At 33.4% G+C, this 16,025-nt stretch overlaps 1 protein-coding gene across 1 annotated transcript; it reads right to left on the bottom strand.

Moving 5' to 3' along the window:
* Window positions 1–221: 221 nt before the first annotated feature.
* On the bottom strand, window positions 222–12,938 carry LOC118179413 (uncharacterized). Its single transcript, XM_035348580.2, has 5 exons — window positions 12,781–12,938; window positions 8,739–8,844; window positions 5,764–5,939; window positions 2,605–2,764; window positions 222–583 (listed from the first exon to the last, which is right to left on the bottom strand). The coding sequence occupies exons 1-5, from the start codon at window positions 12,815–12,817 to the stop codon at window positions 349–351; spliced, it is 714 nt and encodes a 237-aa protein (XP_035204471.1). The 5' UTR covers window positions 12,818–12,938; the 3' UTR covers window positions 222–348.
* Window positions 12,939–16,025: the final 3,087 nt, after the last annotated feature.

The following is a 16,025-nucleotide window of genomic DNA, read 5'->3' as shown; positions in this document are numbered from 1 at the left end:
CTTCAACTGCCTGTAACTTTACCTAATCACTAATTAATATCTAACTTTGGGCAGTGTTATCGAAAAGGAATGTCATTTATAAAATGAACTGCAAGAAAAGCGACAATTATTTAGAGTTGTTACTCTTAATCGAAATTTTACGCAACAGAACAGGAAATGATTATGATGGTATCATTATACTTTTAATTATGATGGTGATAAAAATATTTATAGTGACACAATTTATATATGCACAATATATTTTAATGGTTTCAATTAGATATTACAGAGCATTGGTAAAAGTGTTCACAAAATTGCTTGACTTGATAATTCTGAAAATTCCATCCTGAAATTTTTTCACGAAATTATTCACTTTCTCTTCATTATTGCTTCGAATGCTTCAAGAAAGTAATCTTTGCGTTCCCCTGTTACGTCCAAGGATTCAAGGAACTTTTGTTTAATATCCGCTAACTCTTCCTTTCGACAACCTTCGATAGCAAACCCCATGGTTCTCAGTATCATCGATTCGAAAAGATACCTGCCAGGTTCGCCACATTTCATCTTAATCTGTTTAGCAACGCAATAAAAGTAATAAGCCTCGCTCCTAATGCAAAAAGAAAAATTCATAGTTTATGTATGAAGTTTCAAAAAAATTTAAATCTCATTTACTTACTTATTTTTCATTTCATAAATTTAAAAACACATTCTTAAGTAGCAAAATTAACAGATGAAAATCAGCTATTTTCGATACTGAAATTTTAAAAAATTTGACGTTGTATAATATATAGACACATTTAATTAAAATTTTTCAACTTTGAAAAACTTTATGATAAATTAAACTCCGCTGTTTTCCTAAAATAGGAAATAACTAATGTCCTTAAATACGTGAAATAACTGAGAATTTGAGTTAAACGCACTGCCGTTCCTAGACCATTGGTTGCCCGCTTACTTTCCTAACATTGCAGCCCCTAAATTAAAATAAAAAAAAAAATGCTCAATGATTAATAAAATTTTAATTTCATACTTACTAAGTACTTATATGCGACATTGTACTTACATGCGAATTGTATAAAAAGTATTTACATATGACAAGTACTTACAATGAATTTAAAATATTTAGGCGTGATATCGCGAGAGTCCTTCCAACCCTGATTTCGGCCGCCCGCGTACTTTTTCATGCTGCACCTCGGCTAGGAACGGCCCTAGTTGAACTCACAAGTCGAATTACCCTTTTTGGAGGTGCTAACGCTACAGGAATATGCGTAAATTCGCAGCACTAATTACAAGAGCTTTAAGTACAGAAACACCTCTTCAGCTGGAGGAGTGCAAATGACGAAAGAGAAGCCTGTGTTCAGGCGAAAAAGTAACAGGATGGAAATCCAGCTACTGGAAGAAAGTCAAGTTACGTTTGCATCCACAGATGGCGCCAGCAGCTTGACTTCTTTTAAGTCATTGTTATTGCCAAAGCAATGGTTTCTCTTTCGTCATTTGCACTATTATTTTATAGTCACTATTTTACAAATGCATATTTAATTTAAATATTTATAGGTGTAGTTAGTCTTTTCATCAGTTTTTTACATTTATTTATAATGCAATCTACTAATATCTCAGTGGATAAAGCTTCTGAGCTTTGGTTGCTCGACCTATGCGAATGAAATCCGTGCGAGCAAGTTGTCTGCGTGGACATTTTAGTGGCTTTCTGCATGTTTAACGAGAACACGAGTTAGTTTCTTTTATAAACTTCTTCGCAAAGGCATGGCATCCTTTAGGAGAGACATAGTATGCCTTTTTCGCCCTCCTTTCTGCATGCCTCCGTGGAGTAAAGGTCAGCATACTCCGCACATATTCAAGAGGCCAAGGTTTGAGTGCCGGAGAGGGCATTGCCCATTTTTCACGTCTCCTTCTTCAAAAAGTCTAATGACTCTGCAGTGGCGTCCGAACTAAAAGGTGATGGATAATGATTCTCCAAAACCAGTATTTGGCGATTGGATCCCCTAATCCCCAGTCCCCATTTAAAAGGGGAAGTATATAAAGTATGCAGGTATGGCGGGGTCCAACCTCCTAGCAAGCCTAAGCTCGCGGTATGGCTTTTCTAGACCGGCCACGAAGGAAAAAGATATAGGACAACACAACATATATAAACGAAGTCTCCAGAAGCAGCCATATTGGGTGTTTTTTGTTATTGTTCTATTCTAATTGCTACCAGGTTTTTGTTAATTATTTCCATTATCTCTTTTGCTCATTTCCATTATAAACCAGGTCTTTAACCTCCCGGCATGCCTTCGTGGTGTAACGATTAGCACACTGGGCGTGTATTCGAGAGGTCCAGATTCGAGTCCCGGTGGGGGCGCTGCTCATTTTTCATGTCTCCTGCTTCAAAATAACCTACTACCTCTACAACATAATCAAATAATCCAGTCCAAATAAAATAATACGCATCTGAATCACTCTAATTTAATCTGCGTACCGAGGAAATTGCTTTTGACAGGGAAAATGCGAGATTTAGTTTAATATATCGTAAAGTAAATTCAAAATTTCTTTTAAAACTGTAACCTTGGTCAAATTAATAATAATAATAATAATAATAATAATAATAATAATAATAATAATAATAATAAAACTTACAAGCATTTATTGTCTGCTGATGGAAGACTTGATTTTTGTTCTTCTGGTAATTCACTGAGCAGTTCTTTGTAAGCTTCGTACGTAGCCTGTTCTAAAGCGTTGCAAGTATGTTTTGGAGATGAAAAGTATTCGGAAACACATGCATAACTTTGAACATAAGCTAAGTAAAATGAGAAAATAAAATAAAAAAAAAAGATTTTAAACCTACTTGAACAAATTAATTAGGCATTCTTAACATTATGCAGTGAAATTTCTCATAATTTCTCCTACAGATATCATAATAAACATTAAATGCTTGTAGCACATCATAGGAATAAATACATCTTTAAATTTGCTATCCTTTTATTAAGATTAAGTAAACGAGCTCCCGTCAGGCTTGCAAAAAGAACAGATCCTTAAGCGATCTTATTAACAGAAGTTTTCTTTCCCATTTAAGTTCTTTTATTTGCATTTTCTTCATAATTTTAAAATACGTATCTTTAAATTGTAACCATCCAGAAGCAAAAATAAAATAACGATACGAATCTTTAAGATGCACAGGCTTGTTGCATTTACATTGCCTCATTTGTTATATTTTACTCATTAAATTGGAACTGATTTACTGATTGCTGTTCAGACTGATTAAACTTGAAAAATAAATTCCAATTTGAGCACTTTCTCAAATATTCTGTGAACTAGCTTTTGCCAGATCACCTGGAAGTTGCAAAAAATTAATGAAAGAAAATTAAACATAATGAAAGGAGCATCCAAAGAACCAAACACGTAACGGTGTCACAAGGCCTATAAGCGTAAGTCTTTTGAGCGTACACATCGATTTTATTTTGTTTTTCAAATGCCTTCTATAGAGAATGGGAGGATAAGGCATGTTACATAAGCGTTTTGCCTCAGTACGTTCAAGATAAATGATTTATCAAGCAGAAAAATATTTATTTGCATTCTAATGATATATGAGTCATCTTTCCCTCGTATCTTTTTATTTATTTGATGTGGTATTTATGAGGAATTTCGTAACACGGTATGCAGGATTCCTGTTGTTAGTCCAAAGGGGAAATTTGCCCAGAAGGACTATTAATTTCGTTTTGGCATTTTGCGTTGATTCACTACAAGCGTTGTTTCACTTTTAAAATTGTAGCCACCCAATAGTATTGCCCTGTATTGTATTGAAAGAAATTAAATAATGAAGAATCTGCATGAATGTATGTAGGTTTCTCGCATTGTGATAAAACAACTTTACCTAGAGCCGTCCGATTTTGGATAACGTACGTCTGCCCCCGAATATGGGCATCTCGAACCCAAATTTGGAATTTGTTTTATTATGGATTTCAGATTTTGTAACACTTTAACGAATTTTTGATAACAAACTCAAGGATTTCCAGCAACGTTGTACAGAAAAACATTTTTACTTCAGCGCGTGAGCCTGTGTATCGGAAATTCTAAAGATAGGCTCTTTTAAATATTTGGTGATATTGCCGTTGAACTGAATTTTATGGTTTAAGTGCGAAGAACCTGATACTCAATAAATAAAGGTAACACACAAAACGTTAAAAAAAGGCCCCTTTGGGCATAATATAAAATCTGAAAGCTTCCAGATATATTATTATTATTGTTATTATTATTATTTCTTATTATTAGCTTCTTTAACATTTAAGCAGAATCAGTTCAAACTCTTTGCTATCAAGACATTTTAGTATCAATCCTTAAGTAACAATGAGTGAAAGGCTGTCAATCAATTATTAATTAAATAATGTTGTATAATTTTATATTATTAAATATAACTCATAAAATCTAAATTACTGAAAAATATAACCCAAAAGACAAGTATCTGCCATTTTCATCATACTGTCAGACAGAAAACTCATTGCCTTATATGAGACGACGAAGAAATACGAGAAATAAAACAGAAACAGAATACACGGCTGAGAAATTGGTAGAAGAAGATATAGGAGAGTCTGTACTCTTACTTGGTAGAAAAAGATGTACCAATTTTTGAAATTGGTAGAAGTAGATGTAGGAGAGTCTACTTAACTTTCAAGAGATTTTTCACAATTCGAAAAAAATTAAATTTATCTTCATTTGGTCTCACAGATACTTCTTCGGAGCTGAATTTGATACGTGGGTAACAGAAAACGGGAAACAGTTTCCTCTCTTCCCAGGCTTATCAGAGGTCATATTCGATCCCATTCATTTTCAACTTCCCTAAAATACGATGTCTAACATTTTGTTTAATGCGTTTGATTACAAAAGAAAGATATTCACTGGATTTTCCTAAAGGTTTATAACTAAAAGACTTGTATCAATTTAGACGTCAAGAACAGGACTAGTTTCCATGGTTTCACCGAACCATCAGCATCAGCTGTCAAACTGCAAATGAAGGAGATAAGGTACCTAGAGATGGTGAAAAGATAAGATAAGAATGGCTGGATAGGAGTTGAGCTACTGACGCCACCTATTGATGAAACAAGAAAACTAAAACATAATTTCCTTAAAGGTGGAAGGTAAAAATGGATTGGAATTTGGGTCGCTAACTAGAACTAAACGAATCACACTTTCCACTTTTTTGCAGCCAAAATTATCCAAAACATATCTTCCATCTTTGAATTAGATTTTCTAGAGGCGTTTCACATTCAAAAAAATCTTTCTGTTCTAGTTAACGACCCTAATTCCATCTGTACCTTCCTTTAAGTAAATTATTCTTTAGTTTTCTTGTTTCAATAATATATGCTCAACTCCTGTGCAGCCATTCTTATCTTACAGTATCTCATTCATTTGCACTTTGGCAGCTGATGCTGATGCTTCAGTAAAACCATCGAAACTAGTCCTGCGAAAATTTGCAAATATAACGCTGACTTTTGTTGTTTGATTTCTGAATTAATATTTTTGGGAGTGTTATTACAACCTAAACTAAAAGACTTGGCTTAGTTTCGAGTAGCAGTTGATGTAGGGTAAGCAACTGAAAGAACTGTATCAGTTCATGCATCTTATTCTTTAATCATCAAATTTATACGGACTACAAAATTTTATATACTGTAATTTAAAAAACGGTTCGATATTTTAAATTGATTTTATTCAAATATTTTATAAACAATTACTTTTTGCGAGTGTTAATCGTGTAGACAACTATATACTAAAAATTAATTAAAATACGTTGAGAGGTAATACCTTCATGCAAATTAGAATTTTCGAAGCACAGATCTGCGAAAAAGTCTCTTACGGAGATCATATCTTCAGCAAATTGGGCAATAGTTACATTGGATGATTTTGCCAGTTCCCTTAAATTCGATCCGGTGCATGAAAGCATGGTTTCGTCAGCGCATTCAAGACCTTTTAGTATGTCACTGGAAAAAAGTAAGAAAAGTAATGCAAAGTAAAGTAATGCAAAGTCCGAAAGGCATTCCTTAAATTATTACTTTAATTAGATTTAATCTTAGGGAATGTTACCATCCCCAGTAAGGATACGATATTAATTCTGAAAAATTTTAAGACAAATAGCAAAATGTCTGATATTTGAAGAAAACAATCACATCGTTATTTAACTTTCCATACCTAATCATTGTAGATCTGCGTACGTTTTGGTCTATTTATACAGAAACTTTATACACTTCAAAGCTAAATCCTCGCTCTATGTATAGAAATTTTTCTTATTTATTTATTTATTTATTTTTGTGCTATACACCTCTTTAACCCCTAGCAGATCATCCCCCTCCTTTACAAAAAATCATGTGCATTTATTTAAATTTAGATTTTTAGCCATGCGTTCTATGAATTAAGCAACAAAAAGTATAAAAAGTATTGATGAATACCAAAAACTTGAAATAAAAAGTAGTTTTTTATATTCATAAACTATAACTAAATAATTTACAGATAAATGAGAAATTTATTTTTCTGTTGAAGAGAGCTTTCGGCTCGCCGTGTATTTTGAATGCCACCTTGCCGCGCAGACACTCTACGTTTATAAACATATATGCCTTTTTTGGAATTAGAAACCCGGACCTGTTTGTAATGCAGTCAGGACCACTAACTATAACTAACACTTAACCTAGACTCGGATCAGGTCTACGGATATTAGCGTGTCCAAGAGGAAATGGTAGTGCCTGTCATTGGTTACCTAGCTAATGACCTACTAGGCCTAAGCCAATGACCTACTATGACCTAAGCCAATGGCCTAGTATTTAGGTTTAGGTCATTTTTAGGTGACCTAGGCCTAAGTACGAATTAGACCAGATGCATCCCATTTGTGAATGAGAATCCCGCGAGGAAGGATCCGAGGATCTCCCACACCTTTTCATTTAGGACAAACTTCTCTGGAAACTTTCGATTTGACCCCAAATCTAATCAACTTGTAAATTATACTTTAATTTTATAGCACTTATTTTAATTTAATTCACATTTGCTATCTTATCTCATTTCAACTTACAATCAGCATCAGAATGAATTTTTAGAATCGCATTGAATGCAAATGAGGAAGAAAATAGCATTAAGTCAAACTGACTTCGAGAGAGAGAGAGAGAGAGTGAGGATTCTTGAGTAGCGACTTTGGGCTACGTCTCTCTAAGCTGTTGTTACGCTCGGCCGTATTATTACCTGCCTTTTGACAGTTCGCCGGCTAGTTTAAGATTACGTCCTAGCTACGTTAGAATTGTGTTAGCTCCAGTTAAATCGGTTAAATCTCTTATTCAGTCATTAGTTGGTTCTTATTTCTTGTCAGGATTTGTATGTCTTTTGACTTGCTTTGAAAACATAACGTTTCCTTACAGAGAAACAGAGAGCTTACTGGAGCTATGTTCCAGTATGTGTGGAATAGACGACATAAACAGGAAGGGTATACAGAACTCTTTATTCTCTATTACTTTACAGGTGCTCTCGGGATTATCTCGGGATACAGAGACCAACCACTTGTGGTCTGAACGTAAAAATATAAAACTACTAACTAAAACTCTAACTAAAAGCTAACTTTGAATTAGTATACAAATGCCTAACACTAAGACTGGCCTTTTTAAAAGTTTACGTAGGTAGCACGCAAACTGTTGAAACTACAATGCGTTTTAAATAGTATCAAGAGGACTAAACCTCTGGCCTTAAAGGCAAGCAGCAACTGATTGAAAACTCGTAAGAATGCAGTGGCAAGGCGGCTCGCTTCCTCTCTCTCTCTAACTCTTGGCAAAAAGCAACAACTTAAATACTTGGGCGTTAGCAAGTACAATTTGCATAAACAAGTTAACGCATTTAACTCTGGCCGGAAGTGGAAAATAAGAAAGTATAGTAAAGTTTTAAAGTAAAATAAACGTTAGTAAAACTTAAGATCCTTACATTCTTACTTTTGAGTTTAAGCTCAAGTGGAGGCTTTGCTGTACGCCCGAAGAAAGGGGCCGACTGTTCATCTAAGTGAATAAAGGGTGATTAACTCTTCTTGAGTTTTCGATTTCTGTTCTTTGAATTAAACGATTATTCGCTTAACAGTTCTCTTGGTTCATCAACACTTAATAAAATAAAAGTGAGGAACCCTATAAACTCCTTATATGAATGCAAAAAACTTAAATACGGGAAATATAAATTCCAGGTTAGTTTGGAATAAGAGTTATCGGGGACGGAAAACATAGACAGAGATATCACTGTAAATATGTATAATTCCATGAATAGCAAATTCATGCTTATTCACGCTAAACTCGCTATCGAATAATATTTGGAATGAAACCTTTACCTCCCTTACCCATGAATATAGGTTGGCTGAAGGTAAAATTGATCCAAGCCGAGAAACGTCCACTCTGTATGCAGTGGAATACATGCACAATTGCAGTGATATTGAGCAAATTATTCGAAATTATTCGAAAAATTAGTTTTTAGCATTTCAACATTATGAAAAGCAACGGGATTCAATTTTATAAACTTCTTATATCGAAATTTCACTAAATTGATCATACAGAACATTTGAACAACAGAAATTTAATTAATATATTCATGTTATAAACTAAACTCAATGAACACAGGATATTAATACTATCAAAAGAATATTTTAGAAACTTTAACTACGAAGGAAATCTAAATACCAATCACTTTTAGAAAAAATGCCGGTTGAAAAGGATGTTTGTCATAAATCCATAATATTAAAAATTAATTATAGGAAATAGCTTACTTACGGACATAACTTGTGCAGCCGCTCCTCATTTGGCAAATCATAAAAATCAAAATCTACATCAGGGAAACAATGGAATATTTCACAATCCCTAATGCAACTGACTGCCCCTGTAAATAAGAAGAAGTATTGTAGAGACATTAGATACTTTTGAAATCAGGAAATGTGTGAAATGAGGAATGCCCTCACCTTGACTCGAACCTAGACCTCTCCAATATGCGCCGGGTGTGCTAACCGTTACACCACGAAGGCATGCAGGAAGGAGGGAGAAAATATCTTATAGTATTAATCAATTTTGGTTTAACTTCCCAATATAGGTCTGGCATATAAATCGGTTTTAGTGAAGTATACTAAACAATATACAAACTTCAAAAATTTGAAAATAATTTAGAGATTTTGAAGGTCACAATAATAGTTGATGTGTCAAAATATACAGAACAAATGTTGAAGAACATATATCGAAATGTGGAAAACTGACTTGATATTATCTAAACAGAATAACATTCATTCTTCGAGATTTACTAAGCTAAATTAGCGCAGTTACCATTTCAAGCTAAACATTACTAAAAGCTAAATTAGCGCAGTTACCATTAAAAAATCATTAATTTTTGTGCAGTAAATGTTTTAAGGGAAGGAGTGTATCCTCCCCCTGTATAGCCTAAATTGCGCTTTCAGGTTACAGGTTTCAGAAAAATTCAATTTTGTCGATCGTAATTAAAATTTGAAATATGTACTGTCGCATTTCTTTATTTTTAGTTTAATTTAATTTAACACTGTAAAGGAAACTTCTTCGACGAATTTATTCCACGGATTTTGTGGTCTTGCAAAACAGAAAGCATTGCCACTCGAAGAAAATATGTGTTGCGTGCGAATTGCGCAAGGGATCCAATAAAATAAATGTTCAGCTGTGTTTTAAATAATCGTTTTAGTTATAAAATAAACTTACAAGTGTCTTGTGATTTTACTTTACGATGAAAAAATATAATAGCATGTCTGCCAAGTCGCACAGCTTATTTTAAATAAAATATTTTTATACTGCATACCCATCTCTTCATTGTACAAACTGCGTTTTGATGAGCAGCATATATCCTTGAATTTGATGTATCACAAATATCTATCACTTTGACGAATCCACATGCATTTATATATAATAAAAGATTTTTATGCTGTATATGCTACGTTGAAACACCGAAATCTGGAGAATGTCGACTTTCACCGGTGAATGTCAACATTCACATAGTCTCTTGGTGTATGTCCGAAATATTTTCCAAATACTCTTATTTCTGACTTACACCGGTCAATGTCGACATTCACCATGTACTAATGGTGAATGTTGAACATATAACAATATTATATTTTCTTCTCCGTAATTCAGTCGCGAATAAACGCACTTGAGACTTGAAATAAGAACTTAAGAATATGAGAACCTAAAGCACACGATACATTCAAAATGAGAAAGGAAAATAATAGAAGTTAAAAACTTACTTAATTATACAGTACGTTCTAAATGAGAAAATAAAATAACAGTAATAAAAAACTTAACTAAATTATGTGATTCAAATCTTATTTATTGCAACAACTTAAACTATTATGGCACTTTATAACCTCTCTTTTCGACTTTCACCAGAGCATATCTGTGATTGTCGACATACACCGATGAGGGTCCGAATATACAAGAATGTAGTGCAATATTCGATCTTTCACCGATGTATTTGGTGAATGTTGACATTTTCCGGTGAAAGTCGACATTCTTCAATTTCGATCTTTCACGGTAACATATACACACCCTTCATTGTTCAAACTGTGTTTTCATAAACTGTACGTATTCTTGAATTTGATGTATAACAAATATGTATTGCAGTGTTCTTGTTAAGGTATCTTACATTAAGGATATTGAATCCGAGTGTTTTCTATGTATCATATACGAGTATCTTGCATTTTGATACAGTAAATGGTTTCTAAAATAATACGAATCTTATAAATTACCCTTTGAGTTAGGTAGAAACGGAGAGTTAGTCAATATCATGAAGTCTTGTAGTACCTCAGGATAGAACTACACCCACGCCTATTTAACAATAATATTCTGGCAGCTATTCAAATTCACCAATGATAACATTTATGCCTTTAAATCTTCCAAAGCGTTTAGTTTCCCACGTATACAGTACTCAAAATTTCAAAACGAAAGCTATTCGAATTCAGAAATGACTAAGTGTTCGACCAGTGAGAAGGCACAGGTAGCTATAACAGTTCTATCAATATTTGGGCGCGAACATACTGCAAGGATTATATTAATTTATCTAACAGTTAAATTTTCAGTTAAACTTCCTTTCCTGTCCTTTCTGAATTTCAACTTACAACTTTCGGACAGAACGTAGTTTTAGATGGTTGGTTTATTAGGTTACGGCAAAGCACTCGAGGGCTATCTGCCTTAAGGGAGGGATACCTTCGTGGAGGACTTTTTAAGGGAAACTGGCTCGTATACACGTTACACATGGCGAAAACCACGAAAACACTCATACAGCCAGCCCGTTCGCAAGATTCGAACCTCGGACCGAACTACCAGTGTTCAGCGACGTTACCGCTCGGCCGCTGGTGGGCTCCGTAGTTTTAGAATCACGTTTAAATGCAAATGAGCAAGAGCAGTATTTAACCGCGAAGTTCTGCTGTCTTAGTTAGTTATACAGCTTGTAGCTTTGCAAGCTAGACGCGGCGGTAACGGCAAACGGAACGGTCTTAGTTAGAGAGAATCAGAGATTCTGGCTAGCACGCGTCCGCCTTTTTAGGCTACTCTCTCTTAAGCTATTATTACGCTCGGCCATACTTTAGGCCTTTGATAACTTCGCAGTCAATTTGCGTTAAGAGGTCAACTCTGTTAGAAGTTTGATAGCTTCGGCTATAACGATTTAATTAAGATTAGTTAGTTTAAACTCCAAGACGGAGTTAAAACTCCAAGACGGAGTTCTGTTACACCTTATTGGAATAATAAAGTGTTATTTCAACATTCTTACTTGTTGTTTTCTATCCCTCGAACTCAAGCGATTATTTGTTTACTAGTTTTTAAGATTCTTCACATTCAACTGTAACTTAGAAGTACACAGTACAGAATGTTACATTACAAAGCTCATTGATTCTAAATATCATTAAAGAAGAACAGCAGTAGTAAAGAAGGAAATGCGTATAATTAAAACATCTTTCCAGAAAGCTATCAGAGCTTCTTTTATCTTATGGAAAGATGTCTGAAACATTTTATTTCAATTTGCTTCTTAGTGAAAATGTACTTGACATGTTGAAATGTACTTGATAATTTGAAAGAGAATGGATAGAATAATTTTAAAAGTTAGGAAAGACGCCATGCGACTAAAATGTTATGCAGCAGCCTCACCCAAATTGAATGTTATAAAAACTGCTAACGCAACAAGGAACATATATCACAGAATTTTCAAAAACTTTATCATCCAATATTCGTATGAAAAGAATTGACCACGTGAAGTAATTTCCAGAAATGACAATGGTTGAATAGTCTATAAAATATTGTATGAATGTTTTAGAAAACAAATGAAAAAATATATTCGACAAAAACACAGTCTAGACATTAATTAAATTAATTATAATTTTGTTTGCAGATTTGTTGTAATTTGCAGATTAATTATGTTTTCTTTTTCCTGAAATACGTAACACAATGGCTTAGAAAAACCTTATATGATGTACAGTTATAATGAATGCTCTTGAGAAACTTGCTAGGAATTTTTGCAGGGAAAAATATGTAATTAAAAATATAATATACAGAATAAATTTCGGAAACAGAAAGTGAGGAGACTAGAGAAAGATAGTGGAAACTTTACTAGCGCAATGGGAAACAATGTGATAAACACATATCATAGACATATATCACCACGACTTCCGTGTACGACCTATCAAATGGCGCACATTTTTTCTGCACTTCACTTAGACTTATTTTCCTTAATTACTTTGAAGTCATTTAGTGAGAGCTGAAACTTTTAAGCAAATTTATGAGCAAACTTAATTCAGATATGATCTAAACTTACCAAACAGAAAAACGAAGGATAAATACAACAGTTGCATTGTTCTAAAGCAGAATAGAACGTCTGGTGTGCTGCTGGGTTAGTGCTGAATGCGCTGAACTGATTTACTCAAAATTTACATATCTAAACCCAAGAACTCTTTTTTATATCCTAAATGATAAATAATTATTTTTGTGGAAGGAAATTATGCTTCGCCAAGATACGTAGAACGGAAACCCTTCTGTGGCAGGTTTTGTTAACGGAAAACGACTTATTGAACTAAGAGTAAGAGTTATCAAGGAAGTAATTAATGCAGAAATGAAAGCTGATAATTTTTTGCGCATGATTCTGAAATATCGCTTCCTTTTTATACATGCTTTATATAGGCGACACTTTAATGAAACTAATTTTTGCTTTTAATTAAAATTAACTTATCCAATGAATTTTAGAAAAAAAAAATAACCCTGTCTAAGGCAGCCTGTAAGAACTGAAACTGTAACCTAGAATATGACCTTTAAATGTAGGCATTTAAATTAATTATTTCAAATTAAGTAGAAATTCAGTTTTACTTCTTTATTTCATAATTAAAGAGAACATGACTTGCTTTGTCTCATAAACAATGAAAATAGGTATAAATATATAAAATATTGTATTTGCAAATAATGCTAGAACTACGCTATTAAGTATACATAAATGGGAGATTTTCCTGCCATTAAGAAAGGAGAAGCTAACATGCAATTGAATATTAACGAAAATAAAATCAAACATGCGTAAATTGCAAAAAAAACTAAGAAAACCGCAAAATACCTGAAAGGAGTACATTTTAACAGTTTTGTTTATTTTGGCTCAGAAGCAAACGGAAGAAACAGTATTGATTCAGAGGCTAAGATATGTCTTATCGCTATAAATCGTTGTCTGTATGGCTTAAGAAAGATTTTATAATCAAAATTAATTAAAAGAAGGAACACATTTCTTTTACAAAAGACTGTAATAAGCCCTGTAGTTAGATATGGCTCTGAAGCCTTATAAAAACAATTAGCTGCTTTTGAAAGGAACGTCCTGGGAGAAATCCGTTGTAATGGTAAAGATGGTGATGATATCTTTATACAACAGCATAATATGAAGCAAACAGATATTGCTAAATACATTAAAATTAAGCACACAATATGTGTTGGCCACATTTGCCGAATGAATTCCCCTTTTTACATATTTAAAATTTGATGATGGGATTATACAATAATGACTTTAACGCTGTGAAACTTATAAACTGAAAACCCTGGCCAAATGAAAAACGGAATGGAAGAAGATTCTCAGATCGGCGTTATGCTTCAATAAAAGAATTTAATATTCGATTTGCCATTTTCAGGCAAATCTGTTATTTCTGTTAATCTGAATTTTCTGCTAATTGCGAGTTCACTATAAGAAAACAAATTCAAACTTGCATCACTCCTCGTTGAAAAATTATGGACAATATAAATATAAAATAATTTTAAAAATTACAAAACCATTTATAAAATGACTGATATCTTCAAGAGAAAATTAATTTGAAATTAAAAAGAGTGACAACCTGACTTGGCAGGCTCTATGATAAAACGCTTTGAAATGCCCGAAAGTAATTTCTGGCGCACCAGCGGCCGAACGGTAAAGTCGCTGAACACTGGGATTTCTGTCCGAGTTTCGAACGCCGCGAACGGGTTGGCTGCATGGCTGTTTTTGTGGTTATCCTCATGTTTAACATGTATGCGAGTCAGTTTCCCTTAAAAAGTCCTCCATGAAGGTATCCCTCCCCTTAGGCAGATAGCCCTCGAGGCTCTGCAATAATCACGTAAACCAAACCAAAAACCGAAAGTAATTTCAGATGTTAATTTAAAAGTTTTGGATGTAATAAATTTGACAGTTGATATCTGGTCGCAAGAAGTAGCATGATAAACCCGTATACCTTAGGTATTTCCTTTGATGAAATTCTATGATAACATCATGACAGTTATATCGAATTCTCTAGTTTTGAAGCTGTCATTCATAATTTTCGCCTCTTCCCTAATGAAGTGGCTGACCTCACGCATCATCGACATTAAAATTAATCTCCTCACGTTGAAGCATGTAGTTACGTAAAAGAGCATTAATTTAGAAAACATGGAAGTGTAATTAGCATAATAGAAGTCTCATATCTCTCTACGTCTAAATCTGCTTTTAACTCTAATTTAAACCATGTGAACTGTGCTATTATTTTTAAGTGATTAGATTCCAGTGCATGTTTAGATGCTATATAAAATAAACATGTCTTGTTGCTGCTAAAGGCACGCAGTATTAGCGGATTTAATTTACCTTCTAGAATTACCTTAAAAGCATTCTGCTACTGACTTTATCTTATGGTCCATTATTCTTATTTTATTTTACCAAAGTCTTAGAGAAACGGGTGAAACGAACGATGCGTAATTTTAAAGTATCTAACACTACATCAGACGACTGACTTTACAGCTTGCGCCATCTCGAGGAGAAAAAGTGATTTAAATGTAAATAGAAATATTCTTTCCCATTTTCTTTTGTTTTGCGGTCAGCATTTTACTTCGTTTCTGTAAGAATATCACACTTTTTGAAACATTTCCTTCCACATTTTTTTTTTTTTTTTCCAGTTTTAAAATTCTAAATAATTTAACCTCACATCTTTTGTCACGAAATGTAAGCAATAAGTTTTAGCCAAATGTTAATGAAAACCGATTCACATTACACGAGTTTCTTTATAAATGAATGGCAAAATTTTAAAAATAAATATTTTTATTTCTCAGCTTAATATGAAAAAAGAATTAGAATATAAATATTCAATATTCATTGATTAGTATCCCGCTGCGGAGAGCATAAGTAAAATTTTTATCAGTGCGTAGCTAATTCTTATTACTTTTCAGGTAAGACTCAAACAAATTCTAAACAAATGTTAAAATATATCACTTAATAAAAGTAAGTTAATTTTTAGTAATTTTGGTAATTTTTAGTAATCTTAGAATACTTCATATTTCATATTTAGGGAAAATGCATTCTGTGACGATCTTTGTAACCTTCTCTCTTCTGCTTACATAAGATGGCAGCTCAGCCGTTTAGGAGGTACAAGCGTTACAAAATTAAATTCAGAAGAAAATTAAGCTATTTTTGATGACGATACTGTGCTTTTAGAAAGAAACAAGAGACAAAGCAATGGTTATTGGCTCAGATAATAGAATTTATATGTGTCATAAATGACCAATGTAGAAAGTCTCAGGTAAACACTTACTACG

Source organism: Stegodyphus dumicola, chromosome 5 (assembly GCF_044657685.1).
Source record: "Stegodyphus dumicola isolate Sdum_Otavi_A_Nest chromosome 5, ASM4465768v1".
Taxonomy (NCBI): domain Eukaryota; kingdom Metazoa; phylum Arthropoda; class Arachnida; order Araneae; family Eresidae; genus Stegodyphus; species Stegodyphus dumicola.
This window is presented reverse-complemented; position numbering and strand designations above follow the sequence as displayed.

What these genes read in the sequence shown, in the direction of transcription:
- LOC118179413 (XM_035348580.2), bottom strand. Translation starts at nt 12,817, where the DNA reads ATGCAACTGTTGTATTTATCCTTCGTTTTTCTGTTTG. An exon ending in CGGCTGCACAAGTTATGTCC is followed by an intron (nt 5,940 to 8,738) that starts GTAAGTAAGCTA and finishes ACTTTTTTCCAG; the next exon opens with TGACATACTAAAAGGTCTTG. An exon ending in AAATTCTAATTTGCATGAAG is followed by an intron (nt 2,765 to 5,763) that starts GTATTACCTCTC and finishes CATTTTACTTAG; the next exon opens with CTTATGTTCAAAGTTATGCA.